Here is a 25,161-nt window from a genome sequence, read left to right as displayed (position 1 = left end):
ACTGAGCCGCCTGGGAAGCCCCCATAGATATGGCATACACACACACATACACACACTCTCACACACACACGTATATAGTGTATATGTGCTGTGCACAGTCACGTCTGACTCTTTGCAACCCCATGGACACAGCCCACCAGGCTCTTCTGTCCATGGGGTTATCTCAGTCAAGAATACTAGAATGAGGTGCCATTTCCTACTCTAGAGGATCCTCCCAAATCAGGGATCGAACCTGAGTCTCTCATGTCTCCTGCACTGGCAGGTGGATTCTTTACCACTAGTCACCTGGGAAGCCCATATAGTGTACATGCCATCGTATTTTTTGCATTCTTCTCAGGTCAGTCTGATGCCCCAATCAATTTTAAAATGATGCTCCAGCATCTGATAACATATGGTAAGTTGAATAGTCTCTTTCTCTCTTCTTCTGAGTGATTTTTTTTGCAAGGAGTTACTTTAAAAACTCAAAAAGAAGTGAACGATTTACTTTAATACATCTTTTAATATTTTAAAAAAGAATCTTTAATTTATGAATCCCAAATCTCAGCACTAATAAAAATGTACCTCTTGTAATCCTTTTTTTTTTTCTTAAAAATCAATAATGAATCAGTGAGCACCACGTACAACGTCATTTTGGTTAATTATGTGTATATGTAAAAGGATTTCTTTTAACTATTTTACAACAAAAATGTACTTTTTCTCTTGATGGCAGAATTAAGAGTGGTTTTAAAAAGTCTCTTTGGATTTACTCTACCATCTAATTTTTGTAATGTCTATTACTGTATAAAAGAAATATACACTTTAAAAAGTGAGGTGAAGTGAAAGTCACTCAGCCATGTCCAACTCTTTGTGACTCCATAGACTATACAGTCCATGGAATTCTGCAGGCCAGAATACTGGAGTGGGTAGACTTTCCCTTCTCCAGAAAATCTTTCCAACCCAGGGCTCAAAACCAGGTCTCCCACATTGCAGGTGGATTCTTTACCAGCTAAGCTATCAGGGAAGCCCAAACCATTTAAAAAGTGGTATCAAAGGGGCTTGCCTGGTGGCTCAAATGGTAAAGTGTCTGCCTGCAATGTGGGAGACTCAGGTTCAATTCCTGGGTTTGGAAGATGCCCTGGAGAAAGGAACAGCAACCTACTCCAGTACTCTTGCCTGGAAAATCCCATGGATGGAGGAACCTGGCAGGCTATAGTCCACGGGGTTGCAAAAGAGTCAGACATGACTGAACAACATCACTTCATCAAAGGTCCATCTGATCAAAGCTATGGTTTTTCCAGTAGTCATGTATGGATGTGAGAGTTGGACTTGTAAAGAAAGCTGAGTGCCGAAGAATTGATGCTTTTGAACTGTGATGTTGGAGAAGACTCCTGAGAGTCCCATGGACTGCAAGGAGATCCAACCAGTCCATCCTAAAGGAAATCAGTCCTGATTATTCATTGGAAGGACTGATGCTGAAGCTGAAGCTCCAATACTTTGGCCACCTGATGTGAAAAACTGACTTGTTGGAAAAGACCTTGATGCTGAGAAAGATTGAAAGCAGGAGGAGAAGAGGGTGACAGAGGATGAGATGGTTGGATGGCATCACCAACTCAATGACATAAGTTGGCGCAAACTTCAGGAGATAGTGAAGAACAGGGAAGCCTGGCGTGCCTGAGTCCGTGGGATCGCAAAGAGTTGGACACAACTGAGCGACTAAACTGACTGAATTGATCTCTAGGAAAAATTAAACAAACTGATGAAATTAGGTTCACAATAATTATAAAGCATACAGCTTAATGGATGAAATGAAGAGTGCATAATCTTCAGTGCCTACTTTATGATTCAGTCCACGGCAAAAGAGCGAAAGCTGCACTGCTTTCAACTGAAAAGCAAAACAAGAGCAATAAAATGCCAAGCAGGTCAGTAAGCACCTTGACAAAGGAAAGCCGGCAAAATGTGCCACAGTCACTTAAAGAGTGAGTGAGTGCATGGCTCTCGGCCAGCCTCTTTAAGAATTCGTGGTGGTCAGCACAAGTCCTTACGAGCTGGACAAGATTCCATTTAGAAGCTTGTTTGGAAGAAGGGAGGGCAAGAGGAAAAGGAAGGAGAGAGAGTCTGGAGAAGCACATGGCTCAGGCAATCCAACTCACGTCACAGTAGCTACACAGCAGTGATAGTTGCTGTGCTCACAAAGGAGTCAAAGTAATGAAGGTGCATTTGCCTTAGAAATTATAGAATACCGTAAAATACAAGTTAAATCCAATAATATCTTTCAAAAAATCAAAAGTAATACAGAGTGAAGTCAGAAAAAGAAAAACAAATGCCATATATTAATGCATACATATGGGATCTAGAAAAATGGTACAGATGAAACTATTGTGCAGGGCAGGAACAGAGACACAGACATAGAAAACAAACACGTGGACACAAGCAGGACAAGGGGGACAGGGTGAACTGGGAGATTGGGATTGACATAGATACACTACTACTACTAAGTCGCTTCAGTCGTGTCCGACTCTGTGTGACCCCATAGACAGCAGCCCACCACGCTCCCCCGTCCCTGGGATTCTCCAGGCAAGAACACTGGAGTGGGTTGCCATTTCCTTCTCCAGTGCATGAAAGTGAAAAGTGAAAGTGCAGTCGCTCAGTCATGTCCGACTCCTAGCAACCCCATGGACTGCAGCCCACCAGGCCCCTCCGTCCATGGGATATTCCAGGCACTACCATGAGCAAAATAGACAGCTAGGGAGAAGCTGCCATATAGCACAGGGAACTCAGCTGGGTGCTCTGTGATGACCTAGATGGGTGGGATGCAGGGTGAGGAGGTCCAAAAGGGAGGGAATGTATCTATACCTATAGCAGATTCACTTCTTGGCACAGCAGAAACTAACACAACATTGTACAGCAATTACACTCCAATAAAAATCACTTAATTATTTTAAAAGGTCATACAATATGTAACAAAAAGTGGCTCAGAAGGTAAAGAACCTGCCTTCAATACAGGTTAGAAGCTTGATCGAGACCAGGGTTCGATCCCTGTGTCAGGAAGATCCCCTGGAGAAGGCAATGGCTACCCAATCCAGTATTCTTGCCTGGAGAATCCCATGGACAGAGGAGCATGGCAGTCTACAGTTCACGGATAGGACCAAGCAACTAACACTTTCAGTAAAAACAAAAGTAACTGAGATGATACTGAGAAAACCAGGATGCAAAAGGAACACAATCCTAAAAGAAATCAATCCTGAACATTCACCGGAAGGACTGATGGTGTAGCTGAAGTTCCAATACTTTGGCCACCTGATGTGAAGAGCTGACTCACTGCAAAAGACCCGATGCTGGGAAAGATTGAAGGCAGAAGGAGGGGACAACAGAAGATGAGATGGTCGGATGGCATCACTGACTCAACAGACCTGAGTTTGAGCAAACTCCAGGTGATGGTGAAGGACAGGGAAGCCTAGCATGCTGCAGTCCATGGGGTCACAAAGAGTCAGACCTGACTGAGCCACTGAAGAGCAAAAGGCTCCTACACGCAGCAGCCATGGGCAAGGCCACTTGCACACTCCATGAACAAATAACCAGGTGAGGTCTGTTGCATCAATAAATAATACAGCTCATTCCATATATGCTCAACTAGCAAAGCAGTGGAAATGGCTGCAGAATCCAGTGGCTGCCTCAACAGAATCCCTGGCTGCCTCAACAGACAGCCTTCCATGGAAAAGGGCAAGGCATCAGTCAGGGCTTTGATAGTGGTAATGTAAAGGTAAAGAAAAGATTTCTTTTGTTTAATAAAGGAGAGGCAGTCACCCTGCCCCTTCCTTCTCCTTAAGGTCTCTCCTTAAAGACATAACAGGCCTAATTTTGGGGTCAGGAATTTGATAAATCCATCCTCAATTTTCCAGTGCAAAATAACAAAGACTTCAAAATCATCTCAGAAGTCTGTCAGGAGATTGACAGGAGACCAGCACAAGGAGCATCCGTTTGTCTTTCCAGGAGAAACACACTTACTGTTCTTTGTTCTACTGTATTGTGTGTTTGTATGAAATTCTGTCCAGATTTCTGGTCTTTTACCAATTGTCTGTGTGCACCTCATCTGACACAAACATTCAATAATAAATCATGTTTTCTCTGTATTCTATGATGAATAGAGATCTTGTAGTTGACAGGATTTTTTTTATTTCCCCAACGAATTATAAAAATAAAAATAGCAGTGTCAGCTCCCTCTACTTCCCACCCAGTCTGACTCCCACCAGGACTGGTCATAGTTGAAGAGTGACTACCAGCAGCCACTGGAGCCAAAAGCTTCCTAGGGCAAGAACAGTTGAAAACGGTTCCTAGATCTCCTAGTCCTCTTTAACAGAAAGAGCTTCTTTTCCCTAAAACCACCATCTCTTTAAGAATCCTCTGTTTATAACTCACTGGCCCACAATGTGCCAATCAGAGCCCATCTCTTAAGATGGAGATGGTAGGGTTACATGGGCTGAATGCAAAAGCACAAGGTAGGTGGCTCTGTCTCCTCTCTCTAGGTGAAGGCGAAAAAGCCATTTCCTATCAGCAGATCAATCCCAAAACTGATTATCAATGACAAAGGCTTAGCATACACTACCAAATTTCCAAACCTGTTTAACGATTAGCAATACTAAAGTTCAGTCGCTAAGTCATGTCCGACTCTTTGCAGCGCCGTGGACTGCAGCACACCAGGCTCCTCTGTCATCCAGTCATCCACCATCTCCCAGAGTTTGCTCAAATTCATGTCCATTGAATCAGTGATGCTTTATTTAACCATCTCATCCTCTGCTGCCCACTTCTTTGGCCTTCAGTCTTTACCAGCATTAGGATCTTTTCCCACGAGTCAGCTCTTCGCATCGGGTGGCCAAAGTACTGGAGCTTCAGTTTCAGCAATTGCCCTTCCAATGAATATTCAGGGTTGGTTTCCTTTAGAATTGACTGGTTTGATCTCCTTGCCGCCCAAGGGACTCTCAAGAGTTTTCTCCAACACCACAATTCCAAAGTATCAATACTAATAGCCTCAATCAAAATTATTTATTAAATCCTCAATATGTATGAACACAGCATGTTAAATAATGTTTAATATATATATATATATTTTAACTTAACCACAGTAACTAAGTGAAGGTCATGTTTTCAAGTATGTTTGGAACCAAACCAATCAAACTGAATGAAAACAATAACAACAAAAAACAAATATTTACATAATAGAGCTAAAACATGTCAGGAAGCTGTTTAGGAATATGAAATGCACTGTACTGTTTGCTTTATAGGTACTGGTGAATAGACATAAATTGAAACTTAAGGAACCACGTGAATGTTTACGGCCCCCTAAAACAATTAGCTGGCCACCATACACATATTCATGAAAATAAGTCAATAGTAAACTCAGTGTGTAACTCCAACTCAAATCTCTACTACAGATGTTTTTTATGATCAAACAAGGAAGCCTGTACAGTCTCCCTCATGACACTGAGAAGGGGACCAAGCACATAGAGGCAGCTTTTGTTGCACTCTCCTACACATCCTTTCCCACTCCTATTTTTGTGACCCACCGCATCCAGTGTGAACAGAGTTGCAAACAACAGGACACAAAGCAATGTCCCACTGTCTCCAAAGGGAACATACTGGAAAAGCTCTTCACATTGAAATGGTTTAAAAATGCTTCACAGATTTCCTTTCTGATGTTCTATACATTTGAAGTTCAAGTTTGGAATAGTAACGAAATGAAAACTTGGCTCATCTTTGTCTTCGAAAAAGGAAAAGCAGAAATCTGCCCAAACTGAAGTTCAGCATTTTTAAGTGGGCCTATTCTCTACCTAACCTTTATTCTTTAAACTTCTTTTGAGAACTGCCTCACCAAACTGATAAAAGAGCTTCTGCAATTTGTACATCTCTGCTCTGACAGATGAGCAGTTCTGAAATTCAGCCACAGAAAATGCAGGCTTAAAGTCAGAACAAATTTCTAAACACTGAAAGAGTGAGGCCTTCGCTGCCTCCCTTCGGAGAAGAATCCACTAATAAACGAGCCTCTTAAAATCAGAGTGAACAAAACACTCAAACTTCACCCACCAGACCATGGAATAAAGTGGGCTTAATGAGCCAATGCCTTTTTCCATTTTTGCTTTAAAATATATGTACAGCACAGATCAGGGGTACCACAAATTGGAAGGGTCCCTGATAGAGTTTTAATTTAGCATTCCTAGGTAATGATAATCTCCTATAAAGTTTCACAATAATGCCCCAATATTTCTTAGCAATATGAGGCAAGTAATTATGCTCCAGTGTGTTTTATAACTAAAGGAGTAAAAACCAAGTGACCTGGCCAAAAAAAAAAAAAAAAAAAAAACTGGCTAATAATTTGCTCGAGGTCATAAATAAATGAGCAGAATACCCAGGAATAAGTATTTAATTTCCAAATTCTCAACTCTTCTAGATAATCATTTTTTCCTATGCTTTCCATAACTTCTCAAACCCAATAATCCTAAATTATTCTACACTGTGTGACTTCTCAGGATAACCAGACTCCAAAGTGGCATGTATTCTGTGACATGGACTTGCAGCGAAAAGAATATATATGTATAGTAAATGCTGTCTTAGCTATGCAAGTATTATACAGTATTCTCAAACTCTTAACCAAACCCCTTAGAGAAGAATGAATTGAGCAGATTTTAAGTTTTAAAGTTCATTTTTAATCACTGTGAACTCAGTAGGCACATCCTATTTGAAGAAGCCTCTCCCATAAATAAGAGAATCATACATATTAAATCCAAATGATGATTTAACAATCTTTCCAGCACATCTCCAAGACACCAGGTAAATGTGGAAACTTTGCATGGTTGGATTTGTGGATAAATGCAGCAAAACCTTAATGTTTGCTTCCATGAAATAAAGCAATTTATGCCATTCTGCACTCAATTCCATACTCTACTCCATCTATTTCCAAGACAACCACTTTCACCTGGTTTTTGGACGTATATACTGTTAGGCATTTAAATGTATGTTTCTGTCACTGCCATTCATTTATTTATTAAGCGTACAGACACTCACTGAATGCTTACTAAATGCTAGAGGTTGTGCCAGTTAATAAAATAGACAGTCCCTGCACCCATGGAACATACCACTGTCTAGAAAAGGGAAGACAAGTATTTTGAGATGCAATTAGTTAAAAGACAATTATAGTAAGTGCTTCAAAGGTTAACACTTTAGCATACAGAGCATATCTGCCCAAGTCTGGGAGCTCAGAAAAAGTGTCCTTGGGAAAGTGACATTTAAGCTCAGGCAAGAAAAAAGAGTAGCAGCTGCCTAAAAAAAAAAATGGAGGAAGGAGAACGTGCTAAAGCCATGAGAAGGTCCACTTCAGTGGCCAGAGTATAATGAGCTAGAGTAATGTGAAATTAGAGTAGATTGCAGGGGCAACTTCTTAGGTTCTTAAAAGCCAAATAAGAACAAATAGACAGCCATTGAAAGATTTTACTGAAGAGAAAGAGGTATTTAGGCTTACACTTTAAGATACACTCCAGCTATTCTGTAGAAACTAGAAGGAAGGAGATGGATAAGGTGAACCATAGAAAGGAAAACCTAGTAGTAGATTATGATAATGGCCCACATATTCAAGGATAAATTCCCCAAATAGTTAAGTCATGATTCTCAAACAAATGTATTATTAAAGTACATTAAAGGCTTTAACTCAGTAAGCAATCAGGAAACCAGTAAGGTATTACAACTGGTTCAAAGAAAAAATTTTTAAACCACATGTTAAATGCAACAAAGGAAAGTTGAAATAAATTGACAACAGATGTAAAACCTAGTCTACCCAAGGGGAAATAATCAATTGCATTCCAGCCACTCTGCATTTTTATGGATAAGAATCACTTCCATTACTAACCATTTTCTACAACTCACTGAGTTGTACAGTAGCTCAAAGATGATGTAAGGCAGATACCTCATATGGCTGAGCTGACAGGATTCCCACAGATTTTCTGCCCACCAAAAAGGCATTTAATTATTCTTAACTCAGATAAAAATGACTTGGCAAAAGGGGGTGTCAGTGTCAGGAAAGATGGAGAAAAATGAACAATGTTGAATGTATATGGTACTAGAATCAACAAAATTTGGCATTTGAGAATTTGGTTGGTGCGGGGGGGTGTTCAAGAAGGAGATGTCCAGGGAAGGAATTTAAAACAAATTTCTAAATGGCAGAAGAGGCCATAGGGTCTACTTGGATTTCTCAGCACAAGGACAGTACTACTCTGTAGAGAGACTCACATTGCACGGAAAAAGTAGACTCGATCAATAATTACATTTTAAAGTCACCACAACATACCAAAGGACACGGATAAAAAAGAAATGAAATAAAATCCATTCCCTTCAATAGTACCATTTTTTCTCTTGCTAACCTCTTTAAAGAGGAGAGTGGAAAAGTTGGCTTAAACCTCAACATTCAGAAAACTAAGATCATGGCATCTGGTCCCATCACTAGATGGGGAAACAGTGGAAACAGTGTCAGGCTTTATTTTGGGGGGCTCCAAAATCACTGCAGATGGTGATTGCAGCCATGAAATTAAAAGACACTTACTCCTTGGAAGGAAAGTTATGACCAACCTAGATGGCATACTGGGAGAAGGCAATGGCACCCAACTCCAGTACTCTTGCCTGGAAAATCCCATGGATGGAGGAGCCTGGTAGGCTGCAGTCCATGGGGTTGCTAAGAGTCGGACATGACTGAGAGACTTCACTTTCACTTTTCACTTTCATGCACTGGAGAAGGAAATGGCAAACCACTTCAGAGTTCTTGCCTGGAGAATCCCAGGGACAGGGGAGCCTGACGAGCTGCCATCTATGGGGTCGCATAGTCAGACATGACTGAAGTGACTTAGCAGCAGATGGCATATTCAAAAGCAGAGACATTCTTTGCCAACAAAGGTCCGTCTAGTCAAGGCTATGGTTTTTCCAGGCATGTATGGATGTGACAGTTGGACTGTGAAGAAAGCTGAGCGCCAAAGAATTGATGCTTTTGAACTGTGGTGTTGGAGAAGACTCTTGAGAGTCCCTTGGACTGCAAGGAGATCCAACCAGTCCATTCTGAAGGAGATCAGCCCTGGGATTTCTTTGGAAGGAATGATGCTGAAGCTGAAACTCCAGTACTTTGGCCACCTCATGCGAAGAGTTGACTCATTGGAAAAAACTCTGATGCTGAGAGGGATTGGGGGCAGGAGGAGAAGGGGACGACAGAGGACGAGATGGCTGGATGGTATCACCGACCTGATGGACGTGAGTTTGAGTGAACTCCGGAAGCTGGTGATGGACAGGGAGGCCTGGCAAGCTGCAATTCATGGCGTCGTAAAGAGTCAGACAACTGAGCAACTGAACTGAACTGAACTGAACTGAACCTCCGGATACACCACGCCCAAATACAACCCGATCCCAAACTCAGCAAGAATCTGTGGGGAGTTTATGGAAATCTTCCAGTTCAGAATTTTTATTCCCTTTTCTGATCCTCAGTGTGGAAGAGGCCCGACTTACAGAATTAAAACAACCAGAAGAAAGGAAACAGTGCGCTTGGAATTTAGTGTGACAGTTATGAGCTCTCCTCTTTGTATCGAAATAATCATAAATCCTTTGATAACTGTGTTCTAGGCTCCTCCAGATTTCCTTCTAGACTTTGACTTCTTATCAGAAGTAATCGGAAAGGAAATGTTTCCAGGGGCAGCTCTACTTTGATATTTTTTTCTCCAAAAAATCTTTTAATAGTAGCCATAATAAAAAATAAAAATAAAAAACCTGTTCTTGAAAAAAAAAAAAACCTAATAGTGGTCTTAATAAAAATTGTTCTTCAAAACAATAATAAGGTTTTAGCTTCCATGTCAGTCTACATAACTGGACCTTTTACTGTAACTGATAATGTTACTTAATCATTTCATTGTCTTGCTAATAATTACAAGCTTCCTGGGGCAAAGAATTTACATGGGACTTAAAGTCTTCATTTAATACATTATAAATGTATACATGTAAATATCAAGTTCACTAAATAAACTATTCTAGTACTACTGGACTTTGTGTTCAGATCTTTTTAAAGATATCAATGCTGTGTTGTGCTTAATTGCTCAGTCGTATCCAACTCTTTGTAACCCCATGGACGGTAGCCCACCAGGCTCCTCTGTCCATGGGATTCTCCAGGCAAGAATACTAGAGTGGGTTGCCATGCCCTCCTCCAGGGGATCTTCCCGACTCAGGGATCAAACCCAGGTCTCCAGCATTACAGGAGGATTCTTTACTGTCTAAGCCACCAGGGACACCCAAAGATATCAGTGACCCATGATAAATACTGAGTTACTTCTTGAAAGAATTCGGTGGGGTATATGACCCACATGATCAGTAAATACTGAGAACCATCCAGGGAAGAAGAAGTCCCAGGACAATAACAGAAGTGAGAATATTTTTAAAGCTCAGAGTGGAGTACTTGGGCAGCACTGGGTTCAAGGGTCTAACCTGACATGTATCAGCAATGGCTACGGACCTGGAAAGGACGTGGGTCTGCCGGGTGATGCCCCAGTTCAATGATCTATCATGTGCTGTTAAGGGAATGTCTTGTCTGGGTCAGATTCATGGCAATAATGATAAGCTTCAACATTTTCAGTTACTCTTGCTCAACTGTCATCTTTACTCTACTTCTCTTTTCGTGTCCTACAGTACTATCTAGGTCTCTCTAGTCTCACAAACAGGAACAAAGTAATTCACCTGGTTTCAAATGTTACTTAAATGCAAGCCTATCAACACTACAAAGTTTTCACATCAATCTTCAAAATCAGCTCTAAGGTGATTCTTCCACAATGACTCAAGCTGCTAAAAATGAGGTCTGCTAACTTGCACTGTCTAGAAAAGGACCATATTAACCTCATTAATCATCAAAATAGAGAATCTCACACAACTGAGCACTCATGAGGCCCTTGCGATAAAATATCTCCTGTATAGACTCTTCCTTCCTAAAACCATGTTGCTCAGAATCTGGTCCACATGAAGACGATTACTTCAAAAGTTTTGAATAATGTTGAATCCAAAGCACCCAGACGTTAACTGTACCTCTTGAACAAAACAAATAAAATTTTACCAAAAATCACCTCTGTCTGCTTCAGAGTAATCCTACACACAAAACCACCAATTATGGAGTAATTCTCTTCCTTGACCCTCTATCAAAGTCAGGCGGTTTTCACATTCCTTACATTCTCAGAAGCAAGACAAAATATTCCTCAACAAAAACTTGGAAAACCTAAAAATATACTGCAATCAAATAATGAACTGTAAATAGTGGGACGTGGAACAACTTTTAAACTGCACTGCAACTCAAAGTAATCTTAAAACATTCTGATTTTGCCTCAAAGAAATGCCAATGTTTATTTTTCTGACCTTTGCAACATTCTCAAGTGGAAAAATAAGAAATTTTAAAATTAAAAACCCCAAAACAGGGTTTCTCTGAGATGCCTTTAGCTTTTTGCATAGTCCTATAATCAAAACTGGAGAAGGCAATGGCACCCCACTCCAGTACTCTTGCCTAGAAAATCCCATGGATGGAGGAACCTGGTAGGCTGCAGTCCGTGGGGTCGCTACAAGTCGGGCACGACTGAGCGACTTCACTTTCACTTTTCACTTTCATGCATTGGAGAAGGAAATGGCAACCTACTCCAGTGTTCTTGCCTGGAGAATCCCAGGGACAGAGGAATGGTGGGCTGCTGTCTATGGGGTCGCACAGAGTCAGACACGACTGAAGCTACTTAGCAGCAGCAGCATAATCAAAAAATCTGAAAATTCTTCTCCCATCTCAGATTTAGAAGACAAAATTCCAACTCAAATGACCAATGAATAATTATATTAGAACTAGTTTAAAAAGAGTAATATCAATTTCTCTCTTCAGCATTCTTGCTCCTAAAAAATATTAATCAAAACTTGATTATGATCCAAGTGGTTAGAAATGCTGAGAAAGAACAGATTTGGGGGAAATAAATCAGGAAGTTCAAAAGAAAAGAACCACAGGGCAGTAAACATTATTAGCCAGACCTATCAGTATGACAATCCCCAAACACTACACAAGGTAGAAAAGGCTACCTGAATGATAGCAAATTGATTTTAACCAGGCAAAAATGAAACCATCATCTTTTTAGCTAAGTAAGCACAAAAATTCCCCTAAGAGATATTATTTCCTAAATGCACCAAGAAGCCACAGAATCCAAAGCAGCAAGCTAGCAGCTTCATATCTAGAGAATGCTGTTATTTTTTTAGTCACTAAATTGTGTCCGGCTCTTTTGCAACCCCATGGACTGCAGCCCGCCAGCCTCCTCTGTCCATGGGATTCTCCAGGCAAGAATGAATGCTGGAGTGGGTTGCCATTTTCTTCCTCAGAGTATCTTCCCGACCCAGGGATTGAACCCGTGTCTCTTGCATCTGCTGCACTAGAAAGGAGATTCTTTACTGCTAAGCCACCTGGGAAGCCCCTACAGAATGTTAGATAAAATTCAGAGCTTTTTACCATGAATGTTTATACCATGAACTTTTTATACCAGAATTTCCATTTAAACTTATTATAGAGAGTAAAGGAAAAATAAATGTATCTGCATACTCAGAAGATTTCTGTTAGGTCACATTTCCTAGGGAAAATTCACTGCACCTCCAACAAAACTCTATCAACCAGAATGAGGCATTCAAATCATCAAAGTTTTTGAAAGTCTCCATTACCTTTGAAAATCGAGCATTTATCCATTTGGTAAAGGTTTTCTTCTGTACATCATTGTGTTCATCTGTGGGAGGGAAAAGGAGAGAGAAGGGAAAATATTAGAGTTTATAGTTTTACTCAGGTGCTAAATAAGATTATCTCCATCCTGGAGAGTTTTACATTGTCTATTAGTAGAATTCCTGAGGCACAATGATCCATAGTTAATGAAGGGATGACTGATGGATTCGATATGTATGGAGTCTGCTAACAAACATCCATAGCAGAGGGAGGCCCAGGCACCTTTCCAGAGAAGCTGGCTTTCTCACCCCACATCTCAGCATATCGCCACCAACCCTTAAATCCATGTTCATGAGAAAAGAATCAAGACCTTGCTTTCAAAGTATTATATACATGTACACATAGACTTTCTGTTGCATTTTGTTTAAATACAGTTTCAGCATGCCAAAAATGTTATAGCATGTTCAAGACAAAAAAATGGAAGTTCTTTTTTCAAAAAAACTAAGAAACTCATGATTCCCCCCCTTCTCATACAATTCCTATAGAACAAAAACTACTGTAAAGTTTATAGCTAATTGTGTAATCCGTCAGTCTTATCTTTGAAAGCAATCTACACCCACCATTGGGCACATACCCTGAGGAAACCATAACTGAAAAAGGTACCTGTACCTCAGTGTTCATTGTAGCACTATTTACAATAGCTAGGACATGGAAGCAACCTAGATGTCCACAGACAGATGAAGGGATTAAAAAGTTGTGGTATATATACACAGCGGAATATTACCCAGCCATAAAAAGGAACGCAACTGACTTAGTTCTAATGAGGTGGATGAACTTAGAGCCTATTAGATGGAGTGAAGTAAGTCAGAAAGAGAAAGACAAATATCATATATTAACACATATATATGGAATCTAGAAAAATGGTACTGATGAACCTATCTGCAGGGCAGCAGTGGAGATGCAGACAGAGAGAACAGACTTGTGGACACAGGGTGGGGAGAACTGAGTGAGAGAGTAGCATTAAAACATGTACATTACCATATGAAAAACAGAGAGCCAGTGGGAATTTACTATACGACACAGGGAGCTCAAACCCTATGCTCTGTGACAACCTAGAGGGGTGGGAGGGGATGGGAGATGGGAAAGGGGTTTAAGAGGGAGGGGACACACATATACCTATGGCTGATTCATGTTACTACATGGCAGAAACCAACACAATATTGTAAAGCAATTATCCTCCAATTGAAAATAAACAACCTCCCTAAAAAAAAAAAAAAAAGGAATCTACACATTTTACAAGCGGAGAAACCACAGGAGTTTTTTTTGTTTTTTAATGACTAATGTTGGCTTGAATTACAAATTCATTTTCCAGGTCAAACAAATAAAAATTGACCTTAAAAAATCTAAAGGACCCTGAACCTCTTGAAGATGGGCAAAGTGATCTAGTTAGGTATAAGGAAGTCATGTAAAATGGGAGTTAATAACACTTACAAGGCACTGTGAGGGCTGGTGGATACAAGTGGAAATACTTGGCAAAGAGCTGGCACTGAGCTCTTTGTTGTTATTCTAGTTGTAATTATTATTATAGTATATGTGTGAACAAGACAAAAATATCCATGGTACCCTTTCTGTTACTTCTAATCATACCCTCTTCAATTGCTCCTCAATTATCTGTTAAAATGAGCAACAGTCAATGTTGGCATAAATCCTACAAAGGAGCATGTTAACAGTCTCTGAGTTGTTCTAAAAGCTGTGCAAGGAATATTTGGAATAAAGCAGAAAGCTTGTGGTACTATCTGCACACACACACACACACACACACACACACACACACACACCCCTTGTTCCACTACTGTCCATGTAAGGAATATTTGGAAGAAAGCTTGTGGTACTATCTGAACACACACACACACACAAACACACACCTTGTTCCACTACTGTCCATACTGCCAGGCTGCTTCCCACATGATGACAGTAAAACAGTAACAGAGAAGGCTCAATGCATCAATTTCAAAGAGCTGCCTTCAACCCAGACCTCCTCACTCATCTCTAATAGCATAATTACAAGTTCAACCACGACTTCACCAAGTTAGTGGTATCTTTGGGCCTTATTCTGTTCTGGAAGGAGAGCTTGTAATTAAAAGGTCACTCCTGGAATAAATATAGCAAGAGTTTCAGAAAAGAGTGCCCTTCTACAGATCCATAAAGGTAACTGGAGACTGACTCTGAAACACAAAGAGGGCAATGGATGAAAAAACTAAGAAACTTCGTGTTGTCAGCCGAGCTAGGACTCAGCCTTTCACAAAGGACAACACAGTCAGCATCAGCCTCAATTTCAGGCTTTCTACCATCTGATCAATGCCACGTATGAGCCATTTATTAACCAAGAGGACTTGCTGATACACTCTGAATGTCCCAGCCTTGACCATCACATCGAAGAGAGACAGAGCTGCGATTATATGCAGTATGTAAGACACACACCAGCCTGAACAGTGCTATACCAGCCCACTAATATGAATTTAATCTTAAATATGTGTTCAGAGTACATGGCAAATTCAATCATTTTGCTATGAACAAAAATATATATAATGGTCATAAGTATTACATTTTCTCAGTTCCATAAAATTCCTTGAATTTAATAATTTTTAGCAAATTATTGGGAATTCGGGAAATTCTGAGAAGCAAATTTTATTTCACATTTTATTTCTATTTTATTTTTTACATTTCTACATTTTTTAACCTCTTTTCTGAGCATTTAATCTTCCTACTTTCAAAAAATATATTAAAATAGCTAATAAATACTATATGGGTTCCTCTCCAGAAATAATGCAAACAAAGAAATGAGTACCTGTCACCTTCTCAAATGATGACTGTGTGGGTACTAAGTCATTTCAATCGTGTCTGAGTCTTTGCGACCCCATGGACTACAGCTTACCAGGCTCCTCTGTCCATGTGATTCTCCAGGCAAGAGTACTGAAATGGGTTGCCATGCCTTCCTTAGGGGATCTTCCCGACCCAGGGATCAAACCCTCATCTCCTGAGTCTCCTCCATTGGCAAGCAGGTTCTTTATCACTAGTGCCACCTGGGGAGCCCCCAAAAGATAACTAAAAACCTCCAGCTGTATCACATATAGAATAAGATCAACTATTTAAAAATAGGTTCCCATCATACAGAGATGTGTGTAAAAATTAGAAGTTAGTGTTTCTATAATAGTTTTTATCTTTGGTTCAAATAAAAGTCTGAATATATGTCTAATTAAGTAAATGATATGAAAAGAAGTTATTGTTGTTTAGTTGTGAAGTCATGTCCAATTCTTTTGCGACCCCATGGATTACAGCCCACCAGGTTCCTCTGTTCATGGGATTTCCCAGTTGAGAGTACTGGAGTGGGTTACCATTTCCTTCTCCAGGGTATCTTTCCAACCCAGGGATCAAACCCACGTCCCCTGCATTGGCAGGCAGGTTCTTCACCCCTGAGCCATCAGAAATAACGTACTGCCTTGTAAAAGATAAAATGTCTTGCATTCAAACTTTTTAAAAATACTCCAAACTTTATAAACACTCTTCTTTATTCATTTTTCTGGGGAAAGGGGGGATTTACATCTCAATAAGCCTTGATTTCACATTTCCCTTTTCACACAACATACAGACATACACACACACACAAACCTCTTATTTTCTATCAGATATGAATTCAGTAAAGGAATAGGAATTAGCCTGCAGTTTTTCAATTATGAGATTTTTTTTTTTAATGTAACAAATTTGGAACACTTACTAGTATAGAACTGCCCTCCACACCACAAAAAATTAAGCTAACAAGCTTGGCCCAAGTCAGTGTTTCAGGGAGACAGAAATTTGCTAGCAAAGTTGGTAGCATGACAACTAAAATCCTAAATCACGCTACTATGATCAGTTGTTTTCATTATATACATAGAAATTTATACCAAATTTCAAATCTCAAATTTGTTCAACTCTCCAAGTCAAGTAGTTATTTTAATGTTTCCAAAATAAAAATATGTAAGCAGATAATACAACTTTACAGATAACTGGATTATTTATATGTGTATTAAGTGAGTATAATTTACATGTTAAATTTATTCTTTCAGGTTTCCAAACATGTGTTTTCTTTATATTTGAATTTTAGAGAAAACATCTAACTTTTGAAAGCCTTTTTTGGCTTAGTAAATCTTACCCATTAATGACCTTTCTCCATTAGGGGGACAAACACGGGACTGAATTAGGAGAAGAAAAATGTGTTAAATCCCTTAAGGCTGATTTTCCAAATTCTTCCTCTAAATATTTCGCTCTTCTTAAAATGCTTTTGACAAGCTCACACAGATCCAAGGGCCGCTGCCCAGGCTGGAATTTTATTTTTGTGATGGGTAAGAGAAGTGAAGCAAGAAACATCAACAAAACCGCCTGATAAATCTTCCAGGAAACTAGCTAAAATTTTTTTTCACTTCATCAGCTCAAGGGCACATCAAAAATTCTTTTAGCAGAACCTAGAAACAAATCTCAATTTAAATCTTAATCTATAATGTTTCTGTAAAAAAAAATAATAATAATCCAACATTACAACCATAAAACAAAATTCTGTATTTCCATAGGTCTATCTGTATGTATATAATATAAACACAAACTTAGGATAATTGTTGTACAATATTGTGTGGTTTCTCCCTTCACCCCGCTTGTCCACAAGTCTCTTCTCTATGCCTTTGTTTTCATGCTGCCCTGCAAATACATTCATCAGTACCATCTGTCTAGATTCCATATAAATGCTTTAATATATATTTGTCTTTCTGACTTACTTCACTCTGTATAGTAGGCTCTAGGTTCATCCACCTCATTAGAACTGACTCAAATGTGTTCCTTTTTTATGGCTGAGTAATATTACCTATGTACCATAGCTTCTCTACTGATTCATCTGTTGACAGAGAGCTAGGTTGCTTTCATGTCCTAACTACTGAAAAATAGTGCTACAGTGAACACTGAGGTACCTGTGCCTTTTTCAACTATAGTTTTCTCAGGATACATGTCCAGTAGTGGGACCGTTGGGTCACTGGGTAGTTTCATTCCTAGTTTTTTAAGGCCTCTCCATAGAGATTGCCTTTTTTAAAAAATATCTTTCTGCAGATATAATTTACATACCATATAAGTCAGCCATTTCAAGCATGCAATTTAATGAGTTTTGGTATTTTAAAATGTCAATGTTTTGTGTAGAATACATATAACATAAAATCTGCTACTTTAATTATGTTAAAGTACTCAATGTGGTAACATCAATTTCATTTACAATGTTGTGCAACCATTCTCATTATTTCCAAAATTTTTCATCCACCAGAACAGAAATTCTGTAACCATTTAGCAACACTTCTCCCATTCCCCCACTTGCCCAGGCTCCAGTAACTTCTAATCCACTTTCTAATTCTATGCATTTAAGCCACCTTAATATTTCACAGACATGAATTCACACATCATCTGTCCCTTGGTGTCTGACTTATTTCACTTAGAATAATGTTTTCAAGATTCCTCCATGTTGTAGCGTGTGTCAGAACCTCATTTCTTTTTTGTGGCTATTCATAGTATGTAGTAGTCATTGCATGTATATGCCACATTTTTTTACCCATTCGTCTGTTGATAGACACTTGGGTTGTTTCTATCTTTCAGCAATTGTAAATAATGCCACAATGAAAACTGTGTATTAGTGTCTGTTCCAATCCCTGCTTTCAGTTCCCCTGGATATACACCTAGGAGTGGAATTGCTGGGTCATATGGTAATTCTATCTTTAGATTTTTGAGGAACTGCTGAAACGTTCTCCATAGCAGGTGCATTATTTTATACTTCCACTAGCGATGCATATGGGTTTCAAATTCTCTACATCCTCACTAACACTTTCTTTTTTAAAATTATTATTATTACAGCCATCCTAGTAAGTGTTAAGTGGTATGTAATGATTTGTATTTGCATTTCTTTAATGACATTACTTTGCCAACAAAGGTCTGTCTAGTCAAGGCTATGGTTTTTCCATTGGTCATGTATGGATGTGAGAGTTGGACTGTGAAGAAAGCTGAGTGCCAAAGAATTGGTGCTTTTGAACTGTGGTGTTGGAGAAGACTCTTGAGAGTCCCTTGGACTGCAGGGAGATCCAACCAGTCCATTCTGAAGGAGATCAACCCTGGGATTTCTTTGGAGGGAATGATGCTAAAGCTGACACCCCAGTACTTTGGCCACCTCTTGCAAAGAGTTGACTCATTGGAAAAGACTCTGATGCTAGGAGGGATTGCGGGCAGGAGGAGAAGGGGACGACAGAGGATGAGATGGCTGGATGGCATCACTGACTCGACGGACATGAGTTTGAGTGAACCAGGAATTGGTGATGGACAGGGAGGCCTGGCGTGCTGCGATTCATGGGGTCACGAAGAGTCGGACACGACTGAGTGACTGAACTGAATTGAACTGAATGACTTAATGATGCTGATCATAAAAAGACATTTTGGAAACTGAAAAATTACCAAGCAAAATCCCCTAAACTTTGAAATTTCCTGAAGACTCCGAACTAGCCCAAGTTCAAAAGTATGCTACTACAAAGCGGCTAGGATTCAGCGACAGCTCTTTTGCACTTAATCCATACAAGATTGGAGAACAATTAATTTATTCCCCAAATAATTATTTTCAGAATTTGATATAGCCATTGATTCCTGTCCATCTTCTAATTCTAGAGTGTATTTACCTCTTACCTATTTTCTCCTTGATGAGTTCCTCATGCTTTTCAAATGAATGCACAGGAATACAGGAGGGAATGTTTTCCTACTTTCACTCTTTATAGCTGCTAATCTTAACTGAAGAGTGTCTGTAAGTCCTACAGGTACCTGGCATTGTTTCTAACCTTCTTTGTGGAAGTATGCTTTGGAAAAACTTTTTTACATCTTAGATATAACCATATTAAATGTGCTGCAAATGCAGAAGAACAAGGAGAAAGAAACTGTAAACTTTACATACAAAACACTTCACTTTGGACTTCTATCCTGAGAGTAAGAGAGTTTTATTAAAATCACTGGAAATATCACAGAATAAGGAGAGGTTATTTAGGAGGAGCTGAATGAGTTATAAAGATGATGAGTCGCTGTCATCGATAAAAAACTAATTTTTTCTTAATGATTGACAAAAGTTAGACTAATTAAAAATTTTTCTGTAAACTTTGATTCTTCACTTTATTCCAGCTAAATAAAGATCTATTGTGTTCTAAAAACTGTCTTCAGCTCAGTTCAGTCGCTCAGTTGTGTCCAACTCTTTGTGACCCCATGAACCACAGCATGCCAGGCCTCCCTGTCCATCACCAACTCCCGGAGTCTACCCAAACTCATGTTCATTGAGTAGGTGATGCCATTCAACCATCTTATCCTCTGTCGTCCCCTTCTCCTCCTGCCCTGTCTATGAACCCTCAAAAAACTATTTCCTAAAAATATATCTCAAGATGTAGAAAATCCTTGCAAGTAAGTTTCCATGAAAATTCTCTAAAAGAATCCCCGGGCACATTTTTAAGTTGACAACTAATATTTATAGTAAATTTAAACACATAAACAGACATAAGTCCTAGCACATTGTTAACAAGGTGCAAACCTAGATCATTTGATTATAAAAAATGTCTCCTCTATTCCCTAACTGGCAAAACTAACTCCTCATTGTCAAACTAATCAGCTAAATCAGACATAATTTCTGACGTGGGAAGTCTGACTTTAGTTTTCTATTTAAAGACACATTTGGATTTTAAAGATTCGGTAATAAAGAACCTACAATCTTAAAAAATTAAAATGAAATAAAATAAAAACCACTTTCAGGGAATTCTCTTGTGGTCCAGTAATTGGGACTCAGTGCTTTCACTACCAGGGCCTGGATTCAATCCCTGGTTAGGGAACTAGGATCCGGCAAGCCTCACAGTGCAGTCAAATAAATAAATTTCAAAAATTTTTTAAAAATTAAAACTACTTTCACATGTACTCCAGGGCAACAACTCAATCCAGAATTCTGATTCTAAGGTGAGTGGATGGATAAACAGATGGATGAATGGATGGATGGATGGATGGATGGATGGGAGGACAGAAAGAGGCACAAAGCCTGGCCCCAGATACAGTAAGTCACTGACTATTTTAAAAATTCTTAAGGAACTGTTCTTTGCTTTGCATTCCTAAACTGCCCTGTGTTTGGAGCCTCACAATAATGCAGCCCAGTAAGATGGATGGAGGATAAGAAGTATGTCCTCCTCTTGAAAACTATAGGAGGAGAATCCTAAAAGGAAAGACGGGAAAGCAGAAAGCAGGTACCTAAGATGCCTCCTCACGAGGCTTAAACAACTTGGAAAAGTTGGCCACAAAGGGACACACACATTCCAGTGTGCAAACCACTCTAGGGGCTTGCTCACAGTTGTCCCAACCCAAGATAACACTCCAGAGATGATGAGCTCTAATTTAATTAGAAAGGCTAAACTCCAGAGGTGGCTGCTACAAAGGCATCAATTATCTTTGTCTCCATTAACACCAGAGCCTTTGCTAATTAATTTAATGAATGTGAGAAATGCACTTTTTCTGTGGCTTGAGAACTGGCATAATTAGAAGGTTGGAAACAATCTCCCACTAGTGAATTTAGTGTTATTCAAAGCATGTAAATTGGCCAAAATATTTTACAGACATATCCCAACATCAATTAAACAACTGAAATCTAGCAAGTCTAGAAGGCCCTGTACTCGGCCATGAGCTGGGAGGGTCCTAGTTATCCAGTGCTGTCTATATTTCTAACTAAATTGTTTCTCTAAACCAGCACTGTGCAACAGAAAGACACTTAATTTTAAATTTTTTAGTAGCCACATTTTAAAAAAAAGAGGTAAAAATAATTTTAGTAATGTTATTTAATCCAATATATCCAAAATAGTATCATTTCAACATATATTCAATATTTTTAAAACTATTGATATCTTACATTCTTTTTTCTTACTGTCTTTGAAATTCAGTGTATATTTCACACCTTTAGCATGTCTCCGCTTGGACCAGTCACAACAACCTTCACACTGCATTGCACAGGTCTAGAATATTGCTGCATCTCTTGCAACTAAAACCTCAAGGACAGAGCACCAAGCCCATGAAACAGGCTGCATGAACTTTTTTTGAGCCTGGTGGCTAAGAATGACTGTTTAATGAATGGAGCTAGTATTACTGAGTAAAAATTAAGCAGAAATTTACAGTTGGGCATGACCAAATTGGTCTTGTTCATTTTGTAAGACTTCTGGTCCAAGAAATAGACAGTAAAGATAGGAAATATTTCTAAGTCATTCTTACATTCACCATTTAGTTTTAATATTTTCTACTCTTTCAATGGAAATTAGTTGTTCATCTATTTTGAGGAAAACATTGTACGAAGAAACAGATGGTGACACTGAGCACCAGACAAATTCTATTGGTCCCAAAAAAGATCCAAGTGCTGCTTTTAAGAAGCTATCAAGGGGAGGTGTGTGAAGAATTGGGAGACAGGTATGAGGCAAGTACATAAATAACAGATGGACAATTATAACTAATATATTAGGGTGTGTGTGTGTTTTAGTTGCTCACTCATGTCCAACTCTTTGCGACTATAGCCCAACAGGCGCCTCTATCCGTGGGATTTCCCAGGCAAGAATACTGGAGTGGGTTACCATTTCCTTCTCCAGGGAATCTTCCCGACCCGGGGATCGAAACCAGATCTCCCACACTGCAAGCAGATTCTTTACCATTTGAGCCACCAGGGATGCCCATAAATAGGTACAAATATATTTATAAATTCAGAGGGAAAATGTTTCTTCTTGGTGGAGGTAAGGAGGAGATCAGAGAAGAATTCAAGAAAAAAGTTGCATTTGAATTGGGCCTTGAATTAACATGTTAAAAGCATATATAAATGGTGGTGGAGAGGGCATTCATGGAAGAGAACAGCTGAAGCAAACAGTCTTAAAGGCCTGAAAGGAACAGGACAGGCAGACAAAAATGCATGCCCTTTCTCTGGCTGGATGACTATGGACCGGAGTTACAATGCCCCGAGCCCTTCTGTCCATGGGATTCTCCAGGCAAGAATACTGGAGTGGGTTGCCATGCCCTCCTCCAAGGGATCTTCCTGAGCCAGGGATCGAACCCACATCTCATGTCTCCTGCATTAGGATGCAGGGTCTTTACCAGTAGCACCACCTGGGAAGCCCGGAAGGTCAATAGTGTCTCTCAATTAGGGAAAAAAAGGACCAGAAGAGAAATGGATTAGGAAAGGAAACTCTTTTCACCTGATGAGTTAGAGGTTAGCAGGATATTTGGCAATGGCGACCCACTCCAGTACTCTGGCCTAGAAAATCCCGTGGACGGAGGAGCCTGGTAGGCTGTAGTCCATGGGATCTTGAAGAGTCGGACATGATTGAGCGACTTCACTTTCACTTTTTACTTTTCTGCTTTCGAGAAGAAAATAGCAACCCACTCCAGAGTTCTTGCCTGGAGAATCTCAGGGATCAGGGAGCCTGGTGGGCTGCCGTCTATGGGGTCGCACAGAGTCGGACACGACTGGAGCGACTTAGCAGTAGTAGTAGGATATTTGGGTGAAGATACCAAGCAGGATTAGAGCAAGTGGGAGAGAGTCTTCACATAAAGGAGGCTATCTCAGAAGCTCAAGTTTTCAGAAGAAAGACATATGCCACAGTGTGAAAGCAAGTTATCAGAATTTCTGGGGAAAATGAGGCCTGAAAAAGAGATAAGTGAACTTAACCCCTAAGACCAGCTGACATGATGCTATAAGGGAACAGGGAAGCTGGGCTGGCAGACCTGCCAATTATTACAAGTTTCCTGGCGCAATATGACAATATCTATATTAAAATATTTTTAAATTACATAACCATTGACCCAGAAATCCTGAGAATTTATCTTACGAAATCATTAGACACACAGATATTTAGAAATCTTCAAAAGGATGTTTTTCAAAACATTCTTTATAATTGAAAAGAAAATTGTTATTCTAAATGTTCATCCTTGGGCATTATTTAGAAGTATATTTTCATACATAAGTGCAAACATCAAAAATGATACTAAAGAAGAATATACAAAGACATGGGAGGATTTTTCACACTATATTAAGGAATAAAAGTGCAGGCCGAAGAGTACACACAATGCATCATTTATGTAATACGACCAGAAAGGTAAGAGCCGAAACATTAGCACTGTTGATTTCTCAGGAGAGCCTGAGAGACTCCTATAGTCTACTATATTTTTAATTTCTGAAATACACACATAATACTGTGCACATAATACACATAATTTTCTTTAAAACACTGACCCTGCAAAAGGTATTTTTCTCCATTTCAATGTGCACATGCAGAAAGGTTAGAGAATTTAGCAGCTATAAAAATAAACCAGGCTAGGAGGAGGTCTGCCTGCCTGTCGGTCTGCTTTTGACTGGGATGGCAAGAATAAAGAGACTTCCGTGTGTTTGTAATTACATGCAGACAGGAAGGATCTAGTGGGGAGGGAGAGATGGTAGATGCCAAGACTCAGTATCCGAGGAGGGTTCCCTCAGGGAGCCAAACCCCAGAAGATGAATGAGAGAAATGTATCAGAATCCACACTTCTAAATTAGATGTAGTTAAGGGCACATATTTCTAAAAATGAAATTCTCCAGGTTAAATTGCTTGTATCTGCCTTTCCAGTGAGTTTTCCACTCCAGTCTGCAGAGATTATTAGATGTAAAATAAAGGTCCCTGAGTTGGTCCATCTCTCCTCACCTTCTAGTCTATTCACTGTGGAAACACTGTTGAAAAAGAAGTTCCAATATTTAAAATACACCATTTGCAATAAATTCAAGTATATCTAGGCAAAATGATCAGGGCACTGATCAGTTAGGAAGAAGAGAAGATAAAATGTAAGATTAAGGCAAAACAGAATGTTATCCACAGTTCAGGGCTTCCCTCATAGCTCAGTTGGTAAAGAATCTGCCTGCAATGCAAGAGACCTGGGTTCAATTCCTGGGTTGGGAAGACCCCTGGAGCAGGAAATGGCAACCCACTCCAGCATTGTTGCCTGGAGAATCCCATGGACAGAGGAGCCTGTCAGGCTATAGTCCATGGGGTCCCAAGAGTCTGACACAACTTAGCAACTAAAGAGAAGAGAGATCCACAGTTCACACAAGCTACCTAGACTTTATAAAAGGCCTAATACTATACTCACTTTGAGAAAAAGAACATTTACCTGGGAGAAAACGAAGTATTTGTCCTTTGATCATGTACTCTGATGAAATACCATGCAGTGCAAATGCAATTTTTAAATTAAAAAAAAAAAAATACAGTATATCAGAAGTAGCTTTTTGAACTTTTTTTCTCTATTTTGGAATGTTTTAATATTTAGCCACAGCAAGTTAAAATCAAGATGTAAGATAATTTTTTAAAAAGGAAGTCATTTTA

At 39.5% G+C, this 25,161-nt stretch overlaps 1 protein-coding gene across 13 annotated transcripts in view; it reads right to left on the bottom strand.

The window, feature by feature from the left end:
- The window catches only part of UTRN (utrophin), a 555,792-nt gene that overhangs the window by 431,917 nt on the left and 98,714 nt on the right, over window positions 1-25,161 (bottom strand). For all 13 annotated transcript variants that reach the window (XM_069598624.1, XM_069598629.1, XM_069598632.1 and 10 more), the window contains one exon: window positions 12,715-12,776. In XM_069598624.1, the coding sequence (XP_069454725.1) occupies window positions 12,715-12,776 (62 nt within the window). The remainder of the gene's footprint in view (window positions 1-12,714; window positions 12,777-25,161) is intronic.

The sequence above is a fragment of the Ovis canadensis genome, chromosome 8, assembly GCF_042477335.2.
Source record: "Ovis canadensis isolate MfBH-ARS-UI-01 breed Bighorn chromosome 8, ARS-UI_OviCan_v2, whole genome shotgun sequence".
In the NCBI taxonomy this organism is placed as follows: Eukaryota; Metazoa; Chordata; class Mammalia; order Artiodactyla; family Bovidae; genus Ovis; species Ovis canadensis.
The sequence above is the reverse complement of the archived record's forward strand: the minus strand, read 5'-3'. Positions and strand labels throughout refer to the sequence as shown.